This window comes from Malaya genurostris, chromosome 3 (genome assembly GCF_030247185.1).
Source record: "Malaya genurostris strain Urasoe2022 chromosome 3, Malgen_1.1, whole genome shotgun sequence".
Classification (NCBI taxonomy): Eukaryota; Metazoa; Arthropoda; class Insecta; order Diptera; family Culicidae; genus Malaya; species Malaya genurostris.
In genome coordinates, this window is record NC_080572.1 from 18,114,875 (window position 1) to 18,136,334 (window position 21,460).

The window sequence follows — 21,460 nt, forward strand, 5'->3', positions numbered from 1 at the left end:
ATCACGTGACACATCTGTAACTGCTTCGTCTATTTGCATCAGTGTAGCAGAACTTTCGTTGAATGTTTGTTTAAAATGATTGGCAAATAAATCGTACTTTTCCTTTTCGTTGCGGGCCGTTTCATCGGTTAAGTACATAGAGTGCGGAAGGCCAGTCTCTCTCCTTTTTGAGTTAACGAAGGAACGTTTAGGGTTTCGACGAAGATTTATTCCAATACGTTTAATTTAGCAACGATATAGAAAAATGTTGTAACGACGATACTGTCTAGTTGCTTTAATCAGTTGTTGTTTGAAGTACTGCGAACGAGTGTTACAATATTTTCTTAGGGTGGCAGAACGTGTTCGCTTAAGAGCACGTAAACGTGGACTAGTCCACGGCGGTTTTAGCGGTGGACGACTAGTGCGGGAAACAACACTTTCTACAGCATCGCAGAAATATGCAACAACGTCATTGACATTAGCAGTCCTTTCAACGAATCGCCAGTCTATAATGGAAAGTAGATCGTTCAGTTCGACATAGTCGGCTCGGCTCGGTCAAGAGAGAATTACATAGATAGTTCGTCGTACTCAATTGGCGTTGGTATCCTAAACTCAACGCCTAGAGCGGGATGGTCCGCGTCAAGGTCAACCAGTGGTTCAACTGGCGAGAATACGGTAATGACCGGCAATGCGACATCATTTGCGAGTATTAAATCTAACAGACGACCGTTTCGATTCAGCAATGTATTAATCTGGGTAAATCCATTAATTATTAATTAATTACATAGGAAAAAATGAAGTCGGCGAATGTCTACCACTGAGGAATCGAAGTGAGTTCTATTTTTCAATTTCTTATCACTATTCTTGGTTCTTCTGGAACCCGAAATCGGTATCCGGTATAGGTGAAATGAGTTTATTTGGTTATCAATTAATAAATAAATTTCAAGGAATTCATGGTCCTATATGATAAAACACTCTAGAAATTGACATTTTTACTCCATTTACCCTGTACTTGCAAAACCGGAAGTCGGATCCAACTAGATTTTTGATACGATCTTATATTCTTTTATTTGAATCAAAGTTTATGACAACCGGAATAACCAATAAAAGAATGAGACGTCTGTGAGAAAATTGAATGTACATTTACGTCACACACGTACACACAATCATTTTGCGATCTTAATTAATTGAGTCGAATGGCATATGATACTTGTCCTTATGGATTTCGCCTAGCCTTTTTAAGTGAAAAAGTATAAAATCAATCACAAAAAAGCGTCCATTAATCAGTAAGGTAAATAGAGTAAGTGGCTCGAATTTGATAAGGAGCATACTGGTTAGAACCCAGAACAATATTCTGAACAAACTTATCTAAATTCTAGGTTTTCAATCGAAACCGGTGGAATCGTGTGTAGTGAAGATAGGGTGAAATGCTTACGGGACGCCACACCCAAGGTACGATGACAACACGCTGGTGAAAATGTGATGGTTTGAGGTTTGAGGTTATTAAAAATAACTTTTTTTGAGCCTTGGAGCGCACCTAGAAAACACATAAAAAATATGCTGAAGCACATGGAACGTCCTGAAGGGAAAAAAAGGATAGCTATTATTATTATTTTTTGTATTTACGTTTCGTCTTTGACTCATCTGTGTATAGCAGTTCATGTTGAGCGGCTACGCCACTCAGCTGTTCAACATGAACGTCTTTACTGATGAAGTCCCGCATACATCGTGGCATATCTCGCACTCGCCGAGCTATGCGCTATTTTAGTTATCGAGTAGATTTTCTTCGAATTAGTTTAGTTTCATGATGAACCATGCCAAGCAAAAGAAAACATTTACAGCTTATTAACTTCGGCCCACAGCACTATCTTGGTAATAAATTTACCGGAACGACATCCCATAGAATGGTTCAGCGAAGAAATACAACTAACGCTAGCTTTCCAAGCTCTGCCCCACTGAGATCCGGTTTGCACTCGGTCACGTGACTAGCCAACAGCTACGATAGAAATGGGGGCTATTTTCAATAACAACTCTAGCGCACAGCAGAGGTTACTGCAGAGGGACTCAAATATATAACGTCATTGCGTTGTGAAATATTTCGGATATAGAATTTTTATTCCGTCCCTTACTCCTGGAGACCACTCTCGAGCATCAGTGAGTGTCGTGCAGCGTGACAAGTAATGTTCTTTCCGGCATCACCGAACATTCAGCTCCCGCTGAAAGCTTATACGATATCTTTCAGCAGTATTCTTTTCTGAGCACAGCATAAGAAATGTCTTCAAAGGGGCTTCGCCACCCGCATCACAGTAAGTGCGCACTGGGCTGGCTGTTTACCGAGATGAGCAAGTGCTACCTAATTCAAAACTATTCGCCCTCCGCGATTCTGGTAGCTCCCAGTTGACTGTTGGCGTTGTCGGTGTTTGTTTGGTTTTACGGTCGGTTTAGTGGCGTTAAAAAGGATTTTCGACATATAAAATCTCTTGCTAACTTAACAACGCGCATACCCAACTAGGCAAACTGTTTCCGTTTTCTTCTCGAAGTGTTCGTTTGCTCATGTCGTGTTGAACTACGGAAAGCGCAGATTTGTTTAGAACGAGGAAATGCTGCTGTTTGCTTGTTTCATACAGAGCACTATCCGGCTCGGCGGGTGGTCTAGTAGAGTTTCTAGAATGAAATCGAATAATGGCTGTGTGTTTACCGTGACGTACTTTAGATGGAACATCTATGTATGTAATTATTTGATTTGTGAACTCATGGAACTTCATCGGAAAGTAGTAAATGTTGGCATGGTTTATATTCATTTGCGGTCATAGTTTTGAGATTCTAGCGATTTTTTGCATATTTTACAGAGATAATTTTCAGCAAATAACTGTTGTCTGAATGAAAGTCACTCAACTTTTGACCCAAGTCTCTGTGACTCAGGTTTCTATTCATTTCTCGTAATGGCAAAATACATCGAAAATGATTTCAACATCAAAATAAACGACCACAATTAAAATAGTAGAAGGCAAGGTAGAGATTATTTCAAGTCACGTATGCATTTGAACTCTACAAACATAGTGAGTGCAGATGTAGCATCGATAGCGACAGCAGAGAACAGATCCTACAAGAAGTGGGTCAAAAATAGTCCTTCGATGCTGCTCTAGATTTTAGCTAACGAGTATGCAGCGTATCAGGCAGCAGCTGGTTGAGAGGCATTAGTGTTTAAGCTTACAAACGGAACATAACCCATACATATACATGTTTAAATTTACATGAAATTAAAAGTTGGACTGCACATTTTTTATCCATCCAACACGCGGGCTTTGCAATTGAATTAAGCTGTTGAGTGGTCTCCGGTCATTACTGAGCATAATGCGATGGCTTTATCTTTTTTTTATCCTCCGGCAGGCTCCGTACGGGCAGAGTCATTCAGTCGACCGAGAATGTATGGCAACGGAATTATTAACGATGCCCAGGAATCACGACTTGAGTCATTTGGAACAGAATGCACGCCTGATCCGACAATGGGAGAAGTTCTGCAGGAAGGGAATACTGACGGGGGATTGCTTAGTGAGGAAGAAGAGGAAGAGTTACTAGAAAAACTGGCGAATCGGCATTATTATAGGTAAATTTGAAAATTATCTGATTTCGCTCCTAGTCGAAGCACGTCATAAAGACATTGATACATTGCTAAAATAAACCTCTCTACTCTACTTCTTTTTCACAGTTACACTGCAGCTTTGGGTGTGACAGTCGGCGTAGGTTGTCTACTACTGTTACTGAATATGCTAATCTTTGCCGGAATCTACTACCAGCGAGATCGATCCCGACGGCGAAAGTCTCAGACAAGTAGTGGTTCCGGCTCGGGAAGTGGATCTAGAAATAACGGAAGCCCCAGTCCGGACGAAGCAGGTTAGTTTAAATTTAAAAAAAAATACAGCAAAATGTAATAACACAGTTCACTTATTTTCGATATGTTTGTTACTCAAGTGTAGTTAGTTATAGGAATTAGGGATAAATGACAAACTGAAAAACTGATGAATATTTTTTGTGATGATTTTGCGTCAAATAAAGAGACAATTTAGTATAAAAAATATCACTAATGATAAAAACTACTGGTACAACTGTAATACGAAGATCACATTCACTTTGTGCTATCAGGAATCAGAACTGATTGGCTCAAGTGACACGTTCCCTTAGTTATTTGTAGATTTGTGCCTTGCGTGGCTCATCATTTTCCGGATGGGAAGGGCAAGATAAAATAAACATGGAAGGCACAAAACAAAAAGAAATAAATCGTTCTGCATCTCCGAAAAGATACTGAACGATGGGCAGGTGCCGAAATGCACATTTAATAAAACCTGCCCGATCAGATGGTAGTAACAGAATTATAACAACTGAAATAATTTATTTCAGAAATATTTTGAGTCAAATTTTGAAATATTTTTGGGTGGTAAGCTGTTAAAATAATAAAAATCATAACAAAAAAGATTCTAGCAGGAACAAAATCGTAACGGATTTTGAAACGTTTGTATCATAATTATGATTGAATTTGATACTACAGATGTCCGAAAGCAGGAACTTATATCAATAGTTGTAATAAATTAGAAAGCAAATTTAACACAGAAAAACTATATCACAGCCAACTTTTAGCATCGGTTCAATCCAAAATTGTTGAGTGGTTTTTTTCATTAAATGAATAATTTATTAAGTGATCTGGTTTCTTCTTTTAGTTTTTGAAACTCTGATCATTATATTTCGATATAAAGCAACGGAAGAACTCATTTTTCCAATTAATGAATGTTATCATGAGTCTTGCAAATGGAAGTAAAACATCATAACTGATTTTGTTATTATATTGTTATCATAAATTTTAACTTCAACAGTTTTCATTCGCTAAATATTTCAAAATAACACAAATTGTTATACATATCAACTGTTGATATACTTGTATTATGATTTTGTTATGAGCATCTGATCGGGTGCAGCCCCCAAAAGGATTTAGAGATTTTAAAAAAGAGACGCCGTTCTGCATTCCCGGAAGATTGCAGTAGGATACGCAATATGTATGAGCAGAAGTAAATGAGGCACCCCATAAGGGATGTCAAAAAATCTTCGAAAGCCTTTAAAGGTCAATACAGAAAGAATTTATTCATTCCAGGAGAAACAATGAACCCCTCTGATTATAGCTCCTTACCACATAGGGTAAGAAAATAATAAAATATTCTTCAATTTTAGCTTCCCATACACAGATTCAACCATGTATGAAAAACCAAAAACCCAGATACGTAGTTGTGTCAATGCGAGACAGTTACATATCAGATGCTATGAAGTACATCGGCACGGAAATAAACCATTCAGTCATCGGCACGGAAATAAACCTTGACTTGCCAGCTCCCGTTTTAGTGGCATTTTACGACACTACAAAGAAAACCAGTGGATCAATTCTTAGTTGAAAGAAATCTGCCGGGTTCTATACGGTTTATCTGTTTGGTGGACTTATACCACCGGGACAGATAGATCGTAGTGTTATTCTTAGACATTTGAGAGCCACTACCGACACTACACGGCTATCTAGGCTGCTCAGAAAGAGAAGTTGACATTGAAGATCAATTCCCATTGGTGGCCGAGCAGCTAGTAACTGTGCAAAACATATTTTTTGATGATAAAGACTATTTGATCACATTCACTTTGTACTAGAAGAAACTTTGTAGTCAATTATGTCACGAAATGGTAAATGTAATATTACTAATTCGTGACAATAGGAACGACACAGTAAAGAAACTATAATATAGTGGAATCAAGGTCACATTCACGAGTGTTGTAGTGCTAGATGAATAATTAACGTCAGTTTAAAATTTAAATCTGTTAATTATAACAAAAAGAAGTGTAAACCCTCAAGTGTTTACTCGATATCCAGAATAGAAAAAACTTGTTTTAATCCATTTAGTGGTGCAATGATGCTTTTCTCATATAAATCATACTCTCATATGTGGTATTCTTCAAAATAATTTTCTTCGATTCTGGAAAGAATAGGCGGAATATCAAATCGTTTGACCGTCTACTGATAATGATTTCCGATTGGAATAGATTTGAGGCTCGATAGTTCTATGACCAAGTACAAGTATACTCAGTCAAATACAGGCGACTTTTTTGTTTTCTCTTTCATTCTTAATTCCATGTTTATGATGTTTGATTAATATTTAGTCACATCGTAATCAATCAGTGACAGAAGAAATGAAGGTAATATCAATCGCATCGGCAATCAATGAGCGTCCTGGTGAGTGTAATATCAAGAGAATTTAAGTTCTGACAGATCGGCTCTCAGAAACTCAATAGATGGGGATTTGTATAGCATGGTTGGCAGTAGTCTAGTGACATAAGTTTTCCAACCTGTATCGTGCAAAGTTGCTATAGTGACATATAGCAGCTCTGGTTGTAGGCCACGCAGGTCTCTGCTGTATATAAGAGGCGTCTCGATTCAACTCGATTCATGACTGTTCGTCGCCAGCATCGGTAGGTAGGAAGGGTCCACAGTCCTATGTACGTATCTTGCATCTTCTCAAAGCTGCGTGCAATAATGTCAAAACCAAGGAGCTGAGCGGACTTTATGAAAATCGTGCCACTCGTGTTTATCCCCGCTCTTCTTATCACACCTTCCAAAACAATGTTGAATAACGAACACGAAAGTCCACCATCTTGCCGTAAAACACGGCCAGTTTCAGAGGAACTCGAGTTTATTCCTGTAAATCGTAAAACATACCAGAGGTGGAGGTTAGGAAAACTTTTATTTTTTTTGTTCTTTAACCAACGATGGGAGCGGAAAATCAAGTTTCGCCCCGAGTGCAGATTTTCCTTGGTATGCCATTGCTTGCATATATCGTCCTGATGCGCATGACCTCTGTGCGAACGGTTCATCTTCTCGTAGAACGTTCTTATGTCATCGGCATGAAACAGTTATTCCATCGCTTGACGATCTCGGCCTTCCTGCTGACATTTTTTCTACGGGATAGCATGTTTAGTCTGTTCCGCGTCTGTCTGTATTGCTCCTTGTTGGCTCCTGTTCGGTTTTGCAGCTTGCTCGCCAAAGCTGCATTCTTCTAGGTCACTAACTGCTCGCTTTCGTCGTCGAACCAGTTGTTTCATACGTTCGGATCCATCAGGCATCCGCTTCCTAAGGCGAACGTATATATCTCCTGCCATCTTCAAGATCTCTTCCGTTGGTAATGCCAACTGCTGTGCGTAATTATGAGCTACTAAAGCATACCGAAGCTGCTCAATGTTGAACCACGACGTTTGGTTTCAACGTGTGTTACCACCGTCGAAACTTTTGAGTATATTGCAACCAAATAGTAGTCCGAATGTATATTCGCACTGCGGGAGGTGCGAGCATTGTTATGCCCGAGAAAAATTTGCCATCGATTTGATTTTCGGTCTGTTGGTCAAGTAATCTACAGGTAGTTTTGTGGATGTCCTTGTAGGGAAAAATTGCTTCTGGATACCATATTGTTGTTATTGTTCGATGTAGTTCGGCTTAGTTACCGGTTGAACATTACCTTTCTTCCTACCTGGGCATTTATGTCGCCGATGACAATTTTTACATCTCGCTTTATTTTAGTTCTATTATCGATCCATATATAATTTCCAGCAACTTAACGTGATCTTTTTTCGAAAAGCAATTCATTTCGTTCTGTTAACAGCTCTAACAAAAAAATTATCATATTAAGAAATGTTGGTGTACCATTAATTTCTACATTACTGTCTTTGTCGGAAAATAGTTTTAAGATATTTGGTCCTTATTGGTTATAGGTAGAAATAACTTCCTCAATGTCAATTAAAGATTTATCACCAGATCCCATAAATTTATTCAAAACTGTTACAGCAGACATGTATTGTAAGTGTTTATCTGTTCTTATTTCATCCTTCCTCCAGATATTCCACTGACGACAATACCGAGCCCGTCTCCAACCAAAGCAAAACGAAGCCATGAACCCCCTCCGAGCTATGCAACGCTTCCGAAACGGAACTCGGGCAACAATCATCAGCATCATCTTCTTCAGCAGCAGCAACAGTCACCGCAGGGTGTAGAACTAACAAAGGATCCCAACCCGACGACTGCTAGTTTGGGACGGTCCGGAAGTTTATCTTACAAACAACAGGTGAGTCGGAGGGGTACTACGAGAAACGTTAATCGTGCTGTTTAATCGTATCGATGATTCCATATTTTTCATCACTAAAGCATTTCATAGGTCAATGGTTGTGGTCATCAGAGGTACCATTTAGAAATTCTATGGCACCACCCTACTGTTCTTATTCCATGCATTCTGCAGTAAAAGTATGAAACCAAACAAATCAAATCATCCAATGAAAAATCATCAGATTTTCTGCCCGCTGTGCAGTGAACCGATATTGTCATGTTGACCACCAGATTCATGGAACTCAGGGAAAAAAATCCTGTCCTGCATAGGCCATAAAACATTGTGATGATTTATATCCGCGTCCTGCCGGTTGCCACTGGTGACTACTTTTCTACTAGATTGGTATGCACGAAACGCATGCATGTCCTCAAAATGTCCGCAAAATTATACACGTGACATCATGTGATGATATTTCTCATCGTTCGAAGTACACGCATTAAACATTGTGACAAATGTAACATTGATTTTCTTTTTTTGTATGAAATATGGTGGCGGTGGCGAACGTATGTTAGGATAACCTATTTATTTTATTTCAACTGATGTTGAAACTATATTGACTCTTGCATAATTCATCTATATCTCATAAATCATTATGATCCTCCAGAAACAAATGCCACTCTGATTTCTCGCATCTGCGACTCGGTCTTTAGAAAGATCTTTAACAACTCAACATCATTACTGATCAAAGTATAATAAAATATCCATCTAATATCAGTAATAAAATCTCATAAGTCTGTTAAATAAGTGTTCTTGACTACCCGTAAGAGTTCCGTGAATGATAAAAAAACAACTGAAAATAAACATGGTGCTCTTTGGTTTCAGTACATAATGATCACCATGCAACCTAAGCTAACTTAGAGTGAAGAAGGAAATTATTATAATTGTTATTGTCATTTCTTGGTGCAATATCTTTAAAGGGTTACATCGTGTAAGCTTTGTGTCTGGTTTAAATTGAACTGCTAGGTATACATGGATGGCAATTAAATTTGAACTGCTCTAAGCACTGATAAGCGGAAGGTATTAAGAAATCTAATAAAAATATGTGCTTTATGTACAAACTAGCAAACCCTAAAATACTCACATTCTGCGGCGACCAGTAGTCAGTTGTCACTCGTTTACGCCCATGACGTTTCTTCGAAAAGATTAAAAAATTTCTATCACTTTTACCAATATCGTCACAGATCAAGGATATTTTTTTAAGTATCGTTCATTTAACCCCGACTTTAATCGGTTGTGGTCGTTCACCAGGCATAGATCAATATTCTTCAAAGGACTATTCTAAACATGTGCAGTACTTCCAGTATAATTTTCTTCACTACCTCACTTCTCATACATTTCAGATAAAAGTGATGCAACTAACATCTGAGAACACACCCATGATCCGCCTTTTTCGGATACCTTGAATGCATACTTTGTCTGTTATACGAAGTCTCACGAAACGAAAAATATTAAGAACAAAAACCACGGTCGGTTAATACAAAGCTTCACCTTTTATATTGAAATTATTTTTCCCGTTCAAAGAGGGTCCACACTCTGGCTTTTTGACTGCCGTTTCCGGTTGAAACCGAACATGCTCAAAAGCTTTTCCATCAAATTAGCCCATTACGATTAAGATTACTATCAGTTAAATGGCGACGGGGCCAGAACCAACACAAAGACGCTACCGCAGGAAGAAATAAGGAAACCACATGTGGAACCTCGTTGTTCTGTTTGTTTTTACGGATTGTCGGTTTTTCTTTTGCCCATTTCGATGGACTTGCTTCATGGAAAGTCCATTCAAGGACACTTACAACAGTGAATAATGGTGTGCGTACTGGTTCGGTAACGGAAGTGGGAGGAAAAGAGATAACAATCAGCGACAAGAAAGGTTGACCTTTTTGTAAAACTGATTCAATACAGGCTAAACCGCTATTACAATACACATGGCACGAGCCTTCTCCTACCAACTTTTAATGCCATATATCATCTCTGAGAGACGACTGGAAAATTGATGTCTATATATTTGAAATGTTGACTCATGTTAGAGTGGGCGAATCGTAAATAAAGTGAGTGTGTGTGTACTTGGGATACTATAGACAGACAGACCCGAGCCTCTAAATTTAAAAGAAGAAGATAAATATCGTTTGCCAATTAGTGTGCATGACAATCTCAATAGAAATCTGAGCTTGTGTGTTTATTTGAGAAAATAGAATATTGCTTTATTCTGCTTTTGCACTGTGAAACCGGTGTAAATATAATCACAGAATGCAAGCATTATCAGCTTTTTCTATGACTAGAAATCTCCATGATGATATTTTTAGCTCATGATGGCATTTGACAATAGGCGCCGTCAAGGTTCCAATCAACCCCTTAACGCTCAAAGGAAATATGTTTCCCTTCTTTAAAAATCGTTATAGATCCTTCAATTATTATTAAATCGATGTTTTTTTTTACTGAATGTAAAAGAAAACTTATTTCCAAGGCGACAATTGTGTTTCTGAACGAATAAGTAAAAATAATTATCAATCTGTATTGCACTAAAAAAGTTTGTGCAAAATGACGTATGGAAAATAGAACACATAATAAATGTGTTATGTGCAATACAAATCACAAGTACATGAAATCGTTTCGCAATACAATACAAGTACAAATACTCGTTTCGTAGAATGCCATAACTAACTATTTATTTTACTATTCGGATAATTAAAGCAATAAATTAGACTACGATATAATAAACCCAACTCTTCTTTTATTTATTTTTAAGAATCATAGGGAAAAATATTTTCCATGAAATTATAGCAAACTTATGCACTCTGCTATGTTTTTCTGGTGATATTCTCTTACTTTACACCCCCAATAGATAAAATATTGTCTTGTACTGACACATTTCGTCCTGCACATCTTATGGTCGTTGAAGGGGTAAACTTGTGATTTTTCAGTAATTCCATAATTTACATATAAGCAAATAATCTAAAGCTTTGGCTCTTGGTGATATCATCGAATATATCCCCAGAAAGTGATATTGAACCCATATTTGTATGCCCAGGGTGGTATGTTGACCTTCCTTATTACCTGTGTTCTTGTATAAGCATGGAATTTCATCCATAAATGGCACATAATGATACATAATACATCAATAAGTCCTCTTACTTGCAAGCCACAGTTCACAGTCGGTAGTTTCTCACAAAATCAGTTGTCACGTCAAAACGAAACGACATATTGCGTTCGGTGATGCTGCAAAAAGCTAAGTATTGAGTCGACATGGGAATGAGTTGAGATAGTTTGAATTTTTCCGTTTATTTTCAATAAGAGTTGCCAGTTAGAGGGATAAAAGTAGTATAATTAAAAATAGTGATGGTGATGTTACGAAAAAGAATGAATAAAAGTAAATATTGTGGAAAGCGTGGTGAAAAGGGGGTATGGAAAGAAAATGTCTGAAAACTACAGAGATCTAATTAGTTACCATCGAGATGGTGAAGAGACGGGGAAAGGGGGAACGAAAAAGTTAGTGACAAAAAATAAAGAACTTGTTAGTTCCAATGAAGATGGTGGACAGGGACGGGGAAAGAGAGAATCGGGCGGATGTAAGTGTTGAACCTGTAGGTGGAGATTATACTTTATGAGCGAGATATAACAGATTACAATTCCATATTAATGTGTTTGAGGAAATGGTATATGAGAAACATATATGGACTATCCCGACTCGCCAACACATCCCGAACTGGAACCTCGGGCGGTCTACCTGGGGCCCTAAGGTAGTCCAGTAGCTTCGACCTGGCGTCGCGACACTCTACGCACGACCACACGACAAGCTCGATGTCCTGATAACCGTCGTCACAGGTGCAGAGACCGCTCTCCGCGAGCCCAACATGCCGGAGATGTGTGTTGAAAGTGTAGTGATTTGACATGAGCCGCGACATAACACGAATGAAATCGCGGCTCACGTTGATCCACCTGAACCAATGTTTCGTCGATACCCTAAGGATAATGGAATGTAGCCATAGTCCAAGTTCGCCATTGCTCCATGAAATTTGCCAACTTTCGAGAGTTTTTTGACGAGAGATACTGAAAAATTCATATAATCAGATTGGTCTTTCATAAATATCACCTTCTAATGCGCCCACCTTAGCCAATGAGTCTGCCTTTTCATTGCCAGGAATTAAACAATGCGAAGGGACCCAGACTAACGATATTAAATAAGACCGTTTAGATAAAGTTCTCAAATGTTCCCATATTTTCCCCAGGAAATATGGAGGATACTTTCCTGTCTTCATTACCCGGAGTGCTTCTATTGAACTTAGACTGTCCGTGACAATGAAGTAATGGTCTTTGGGCAATGTTCCAATGATCTCGAGAGTGTACTGAATAGCAGCTAGCTCTACGACGTAAACTGAAGCCGGATCACTGAGTTTGTACGAAGCGGTGATGTTCTGATTGAAGATGCCGAAGCCTGTGGACCTGTTGATGTTTTATCCGTTAGTGTTAAACACCTTTTCACAGTTGGCTGTTTTTAATTTCATTATGAAAGATATTAGAGGCTACTTGAGGGTGTATGTGATCCGGAATTCCACGAGTCTCTTCTCTCATGGATGTGTCGAAAAACACAGTAAAATTAGAAGTATCAAAAAAATGAGCACGTTTGGAAACGAACGAAGAAGGAATAATATTCTGAGCCATGTAATCAAAATACAAGGACATAAAACGGGTTTGAGAATTGAGCTCGACAAGCCTTCGAAGTTTTCAATCACCATCGGATTCAAGATATCGCATCGGATAAGCAATCGATATGAGAGATCCCAGAATCGATTTTTCAACGGTAAGACACCCGCGAACACTTCGAGACTCATCGTATGAGTCGACTGCATGCAACCTAAGGCAATACGCAAACAACGATACTGAATTCTTTCCAGTTTAATGAAATGGGTGTTCGCGGCGGATCGGAAGCAGAAACATCCATATTCCATTACAGACAATATCGTTGTTTGGTACAGCCTGAGCAGGTCTCCTCGGTGGGCACCTCACCAAGTTCCGGTTATTGTGCGAAGAAAATTGATTCTCTGCTGGCATTTTTATTTCAGATGCCTAATGTAATATCTCCAGGTGCCTTAGGAGTCGAATCAGACCCCGAGATGTTTAAATGTGAAGACCTGAGCTATGGTTCCACCCCCTAGTTGAAGCTGTAACTGTGCTGGTTCTCGCATCCTTGAATATACAACCAGATCAGTTTTCTCCGTAGATACCCATTTGAAGAGCCCATGTCGACAAGTTTTCGACGGTATCTTGCAATGGTCCTTGGAGATCTGCAGCTTTGGGTCCTATAATAGACACAACGCTGTCATCGGCAGGTTATCTAAGCGTGCTGGTTTCCCTGGTTTTTGAATGGAAATATCTCTTACATGTCTCCGGTCATGTGGGACAATTTTATCCTCAAGAAGCTTATTAAATAAATTCAATAAACGTCTTTTGGCAGAGTCAGGCAAAGTTTTCAACAAGTTGAATTTCATTTTGTCTAACCCCGGAGCTTTTTTGTTACACGATAAGAGCGCAAGTGAGAACTCTACCATCGAAAACGGTGTTTCGTTTGTATTTGACGGCCCGGGAGATCCTCTGGAGCAGAGTCTGGGCATACTTTTTTAGCGTAATCGAATATCCAGCGGTTAGAATATTTCTCGCATTCGTTCGTGGTGTTTTTGTTGTGCATTCGTCGGGCTGTGTTCCAAAGAGTGCTCATCGATGTTTCTTTTGTTAATCCGTCAACAAACCTTCGCCAGTAATCGCGTTTTTTGCTTTAATCAAGTTCTTCATTTGTGTCGCGTAATTACGATAATTATCAGGTGTTCCATTGGCTCTAAACTGTTTGAACGCTGAGGTTCTTTCCGCGTTCAGTGATGAGCACTCTTTGTCTTACCACGGATTGGGAGGACGGATGTTAGTTTTCGCACGTGGTACACGTTTCGTCTGAGCTTGAATCGCGGATTCGAGATTCAAGCCAGCCGAAAACGTGTACTCTTCCTCCGGAGGAAGTTCTTGTGTTGTTTCTAGTTTCTCAGATATCGAATTTGCGTATGTTAGCATTTCCAATCGATATTTCGTGTGAGGTCATACGAAACATAGATTGTCTCCGATGGTCCTAATCCGCAAGCGATTGAAATTACGATAGGTAGATGATCGCTACCGTGGGGATCTGGGATCACCTTTTACTTGCAATCCACCCGTAGCGATATCGAGCAAAGGGATAAATCCAGCGCACTTGGTCTTGCTGGTGGTGCAGTAAATCGTGTCATTTCTCCCGTATTCAAGATTGTCATATTGAAGTTGTCGCAAATATCATGGATCATAGCTGATCTGTTATCGTCGTGAAGACAGCCCCATCCCGTACCTTGTGAGTTAAAGTCTCCTAAAACCAACGTCGGTGCGGGAAGGAGCTCTATGATATAACTGAGCCGCCGATGCCCAACCGAGGCTCTTGGAGGAATATAAAATGGTGTTAAACCAGTGGAAGTTAAAGGGTGTTTCAGAAGTTAGCCAAGTTTCGTACAATGCTAATGCGCCACATTTTAGATTGTTTACTAATAGTTTGAAAGGGTCTATTTTTGGGATGATACTTATGTAATTTCACTGAATAACAGTGATTGTATCCGTGACCTCGGGGGGTGACTTAGCCATCGAAGGATACGATCGCTGAAAGAAGGGGCCATTTTGCAGTCAACTGCTTCAAAAATGTTCTAACTGTAGCAATGAAAGCCATTATTAGACTTTTAGGAGATTCTGAAATATTGAAGGCAGTCATGATCCAGTACACGATATCAGATAATTTAACAAACCCAGTATTTGGTAAATTTTATGATTGATTTTTAGGGACTTTCGGGGATTTTGAGGTCCCAGGAAGTGGTCAAAATTCTTGCACAGAATTTAATTTTCCAAGACCTGGAGCTTTTTTCTCCGGTTTTTTGGCACCACTTCTTGATGCTGTAGTGTTAGGAGCCCCCTCTAAAGACATCTTCGAACCCTTAGTAGGGAGCTTATGAAAAGATATATTTCTCCTCTTTCTGATTGATGAGCTATGAGGGACAGCCGAAGATGTACCTTCGAGGGGGTCATCATATTCCCTCTCGTCAGTTGACAAGTAAGCGTAAGGATTTTTGGTAGGTGGCGTAGCACATTTCAATTTTACCGCAAATGAGCGCTTGGAATGTTACTTAAGTGAACGCTTCATTTGATTCTAACTCAATTTGTACGCGGGACAATCAGAGAGGTCATGCCACCCCTTTTTACAGTGGAGACACGTTCCAATGTCTCCACCGCAGGAGTTATTCGCATGACTCCCTCCACACTTTACACAACGGGATTTATTGCAACAATGGGATGCTGTATGTCCCAATTGTTTGCAATTAGTGCATTTCAATGACCCGCGGTACAAAAAGGCGAACAGGTAAACGAACTCGGTCCAGGAGGACGTAATTAGGCAAAAGTATATACATACATATATATATATATATATATATATATATATATATATATATATATATATATATATATATATATATATATATATATATATATATATATATATATATATATATATATATATATATATATATATATATATATATATATATATATATATATATATATATATATATATATATATATATATAGTGATAAAAACAGAAACGTTTCTTTGGAGATTAAATTAATTCATGGTCAACATTCTTTCAAATCTGAGACGAGAGAAAATGTGTTGTGTTTCAGTTTTCAACAACAATCGCAACATCCTGGCTAACTGCGCAAACAAACACAATTATCATAGGAAATCTGTTCAATGTGTTGACTAGAATTGTTTTTAATTAATTTATTTGATACATTCCCACTCAAGTCAATTTCTCTTGTTTATTCAGAACGTGTAAGAGCTGTGAGACTTGTATTTAAACTCCTATTTAAGTTTTGTAAACTCTCAATAAAAGATCACTTCTCATGCTCATTTAATTCCCAAATGGTCCCTGCTCAAATGAAAACTTTTTCGTCCCACCGCAGAAGATCAGATTCCGAGCAGAACCCCTGTTGTACAGTAGCATCCTTGTTTCCCATCTAGAGGTAAAAAAATCCTTCGCTTCCTTAGGGTTTGCCATCCCCTGAGCACACTCACATGAAATCCAAATCGGAATCGGGGATGACTTTGCATACTTTTCATTAGCTGTTTTCTAAATCACCAGTACGTGGCTGGGTCCAGTGTGGATATTTACTAAGATTTATTGGAACAGTTCAAATCGTCTAAGTTAGATATTTGCATCAATTCAATTATTTTTTATAGAAAACTGTGAAAAGATTAAAAAACTCAGAAATAAACAATTACAGAACTTAAAGCAATTTATTTAAAAATTATGTTCGTTATCATTACAAATGCTCTCAAGAGGAAACAATCATAGTATTCAATTTGATATCACGCAGCCTACCTGGGTTCGATCACCAAGATTTTTTCAACCTCCGATGAGGATGAGAAAGCAGCTTTGAATGCAATTTGATACATATCTCTAACCCCATTTTTTGTCAGAGGACGGAAATACATATTTAATGATTTCGTATGAGATAAAACTGAAACTCAGGAACCTCGATTTTTGCCAGGTTGGTCAAATGAGCAAAAAGACAGCGAATATCAATTAGAATTTATATTTCATCTCGTTTCAGGTATTTACCAGACCCTGTATGGGCCAGGGGTTTTTCGTATCACTTCGGATTGGAATTCAAATGTGTATATTAGGAAGAAGAAGCAAGCTCATTTCCCGTACTCACTGTACAAAAAACTAACGGAACGAAACTGTATGATCATAAAATTTGAATAAAATTACACCTTTATCTTGCCGTGGTTTGACAGATACTCGTTTGAACGAGAATGAAAATAATGTGACTGTCTGAAAATATTCACATCCTTGTATTATCTGAACTCCACAAATATACTGTAAGCCGGTAAGCCGACATCAATCTGTCGACGAGTGTAACATAGAAACGTTGAAATGTGAGCATTCAATCTCAATCACATCAACAACTAAGAGGTACGCCTTATAAAAGTGTCCATCAGGATGATGTATTAAAAGTGGGTGGGATGCTTATTCTGAATCAAATCAACGGAGACAAAAACCGAAGCAAAATAGACATATTCGGAATAGGCATTTTTGGGTTGAATTCAGGAAATAGTTTATTTAGCCTTAACAGTAGCATCAGAGCAAAGCTTTCATCATATAGCATCTCCATAGTGCAATATAACAAGAAATTAATTGCCAGTGAGTTTTGGTTGGGACCTCTGTAAGAAGAAAATCTGCTCGGAGGCAACTTCAATTTACCAAATCTAATAGTGCTTCTACAGTTCTCCGGAGAAAGTCATGGCTTTCCATTATACAACCCGGTTCCATTCGTTAGCATCGGTCGGTATTATTTTCATCTGTTGGTCCATGTGGCATATCTCATTTCTTTACTATACCCTGGAGAGTAAAGTTTTGTTATAAGCTGCCTACACTTCCATTCCAATCATTGCAAATGTGTACATGCGTGGTCGATGCTGTTCGTAGTCGGTTAACAATTCCGACTAAAAGAAAAATAGCATTGCTGTTGTGCGGAGAAAACGGATCTAATGGCCATTTGAAATGGTTTTGCAAGTTATGCCACTATAGTTTTCGGTTTCAGATATTAACCTAACCTGTTCTTCACACGGATAAGAAACTTTTATATGTCAACAAAATTTGTCATGCACTACACTTAACGAGAATCCCTGTACACCAACAAGATAATAGTTTCTAAAATAGTTCGTAAAATCGAAAAAAATGTCAAGTACTGATTCGTTCGTTAACACTGGAGTGTGTACATCACATACAAAACTGTAACCATACCATGCATACAGATCAGCACTTGTACTACCGAAACATCTGAAAAATGATCCTCACACACCTAAATTTGATTACCGATCTCAGATATTAAAGTAACGCAAGTAATTTTCAAGCGAATTCTCAGCAAAATGTGACGCTTTGTTACTCAGGTACTGCTGTCAAAAAAATGTATCTTTTCATTGATCTATCGGTAGAATTAACATATTTTGCAGTTCGGCTATTGAAAAATCGTTATAAGATGTAATAATTACTGAGTAAAATTGAACTAAACAATATTAGTGTACTGTCGAAATAATAGCAGCGATGATGTTGTGCCTTTTTCATAAAGAAGCTGAATTTTGAACCGAGGTTCGTAAGGTCGAGTTACCGTTCGAATTAGTTTGTCGAGTACACAAAATATCTGTATGTATGTAACATTTTTGTGCACTCACTTTCCTCGGAGATGACTAAACCGATTTCCACAAACTTAAATTCTAACGAAAGATCTTACAGTTCCATGAAAAAATTCCTAATTTTTATTTGAATATGACTTCGGGATCCGGAATTATTGGCTGATATGTAGATAAACAACCTCTTACAATCCCCCTAGTAGTGTAATGATGCTTCCGTCATATCATTCATATTCTCATAATTATTATTGTGGACTTCTCAAATTACTTTTCATTGACTCTTGAATAAAAAAAAATCTTTTTTAATCCACCTAGTGGAGTATTCTCATATTACTCATGACATCATTCGCAAAAACACTGTTCATTGAATAGAAATATGAAAATTTGTTCGGACTTAATCTAACCAAATCTACAAATCTTGTTTACCCTGTAGTTCCATAGGCGGTAGTAGTATTCACAACAAATTCAGGAGTTTCGTACGAAACTGTAAGACTTTTCCATTGAACCTATAAGTTTGTGAAAATAGATATGGCCATCTTGAAGAAAAGTGAAGTTTTACATTTTTTATCACTATTTCCAATTCTTCCGAAACCGGATTCAGATGACCTGAATAGCCGAAGTTGGTTTGTTTGCCAGCAACAAATATGACCTACAAATTGGAACAGTTTTGAACCTAGACTTAATATCTCATGCTCTATTTCGATTTAACCAATTAAACGAAATCCAACAAGCGAGCTTGCGTTTCTGTTACTTTTGCATATGTATGTCAAGCTATCAGCAGCATAAAATATGTAGGGGGATTATTATTATTATTATTATTATTATTATTATTATTATTATTATTATTATTATTATTATTATTATTATTATTATTATTATTATTATTATTATTATTATTATTATTATTATTATTATTTTTATTATTATTATTATTATTATTATTATTATTATTAATATTGACATCACTACACCACCGGCACGGTATTACTGTACTACGGGCAAAAATTGCATATTCATTGCAAAGCTTGAAATTCGTATTTATCTTCACTTTTACAAACAAATTCCAATTCATTGACATTCTTATATTCTTTCGGTAGCACTTATCATGAAATAGTTAAAATTTGTATCAACCGCAGCACCGTTCTTTACCAAAATCACGCACCAGTAGCAGACATCCGTAACCGTTCCGTTTTCTTTATAGCGTGTATGAAATAGAACAAAGCACGCATCGTTCAAAATCTATAAATTAAAACAGCTTTGAAACAAATTTTGAAATTTTAAACACACTTCATCCTGTAGTTTCAAAATCGGATTATGGATAAAATTCAATAGTAATATACCATAAGGTTTCTCATTTGACCCATAGTAGTTGCCTCAAACAAATACTTTCACGAAGCTGTGTTGAATTCGCAGTTAGTAACGAGGGTCTGAGCAAACCTGATATAAGAATCAGGTTCGAAGCTGACTAGAATTTCAGATCAATAACGTTGAAACTAGGTTCGAAACGGGCTTCAAACAAGCTTGGTATCAAGCTAAAAACGACATAAGATAGTCACAGTCATCTCCGCGAAAACCAACTCCATATTTTTTGTATGTGTTCAATCACACAGATGTTTTGCGATCTTGGCGAAAAGATTCCCGCAATGTAAGTGGCACAACATATACAACAAGATAATAATTATTCGCAAAACGAGTTTTGTGAGCTACATTTTCTCCACTATTTCTAATATTTTCGATACCGAAAACTGGATACCGATATAGTAAAACTCGGTTCATTCAACTATCAACTACATTGGAGCAGTTTTGATGTGTAACACATCTTTATTTTCTTTATTTCAGAAACTCAAGGAAAAATACTCGTAGAAATGTTGTCAGGTTTTAAACACTTACAGCTCAGTCTATTTTGTACCAATTATTAATATTATTTCATCATTTGATTAGAAATATATGTACGTATTGATTTGAATGTTCATAGCCGTGTATTTTCAATTACATATCATTGAAATGTTGATTGATAACTAGCAGTGTCCTATTTTGTCTGCTTAAAATCTCCGGCATACGGGATTTCCCTGCCATATACGACGCTTTTGAAGGAGTAAGCGATCTATCAAAGGGAAAGCATCGCTATGATTCGTCAATCGATGCAAAAGCGAAGCTGTTGGTAGCACACGAATCTATAAATAGAAGCGAAATTATAGCTCACGTTTCAGTCCTACGTGTAACATGTCAGAGGTAGGTTGTTGCTAGACAGCAAGACAGAAAGAGCTATTAAACGATTTGAAGCTTTAATTGGTATGCTTTGTTCTTGTGTCATGCGAGTTCGGGTAAAATTCGATGTTATGTCGTTTTCGCCTAAGAAATTTTCAACTACCTCAGGGTAAATTTTGAGTGCATAAGATTAATTTATAATTTATAAAAGATGAACTTGATTATTAATGAGAAAAAGTTCATCACTTCAACCGGAATTGCTGAACGGTAGTAGTGGTAGAGAAACTTAACGCTATAAAAATAACTTGCATACAAATCTTGAACACAAGCTTGGCAAAGAGAAGCACTAATATCGAAATCCGTATTGTATGTACAAAAATATAATTGCATACATTTGGGATAATGATGTGATTTCGTCGGCTACAAAACAAATAAAAATCAAGACGAACAGAGTCTATATTCTGGTTTCGTGTCCTTCATGCAATGCGACAATAAATCAGCTGACTATTGTTTACAATTCGATCTCAGCATTTTACCCAAATAAGTACCGCTTCGCGCTTCAAATCAGTTTTTTGTGCTCGCCCCCGAAAGGTCCCATACAGAGTTGTCAATTCTCATTTTGATCTGACTTCCGGTTACAGATGTACCGACAATAGTAATTAAATGTGATAAAACGGAGCTCACTTTACTTTCTCACATTTGATTGAATCGATTTTCAAAATTATAAATTCAAATGTAGTTTATAAGTCTAGTAGTATTATGCATCAGAATCATTAAAACTCTTTTTTAAACTTTTTTAAATTGTAGTGTTTTGAATTTCTGCTGCAATATATAGGAGAAAATGGAT

At 37.6% G+C, this 21,460-nt stretch overlaps 1 protein-coding gene across 1 annotated transcript in view; it reads left to right on the forward strand.

Moving 5' to 3' along the window:
* LOC131435358 (neuroligin-4, X-linked-like) overlaps window positions 1-21,460 on the forward strand; it is a 413,817-nt gene that overhangs the window by 379,288 nt on the left and 13,069 nt on the right. The window contains exons 15-17 of the mRNA XM_058603165.1: window positions 3,370-3,586; window positions 3,689-3,873; window positions 7,894-8,120. Of these exons, the coding sequence (XP_058459148.1) occupies window positions 3,370-3,586; window positions 3,689-3,873; window positions 7,894-8,120 (629 nt within the window). The remainder of the gene's footprint in view (window positions 1-3,369; window positions 3,587-3,688; window positions 3,874-7,893; window positions 8,121-21,460) is intronic.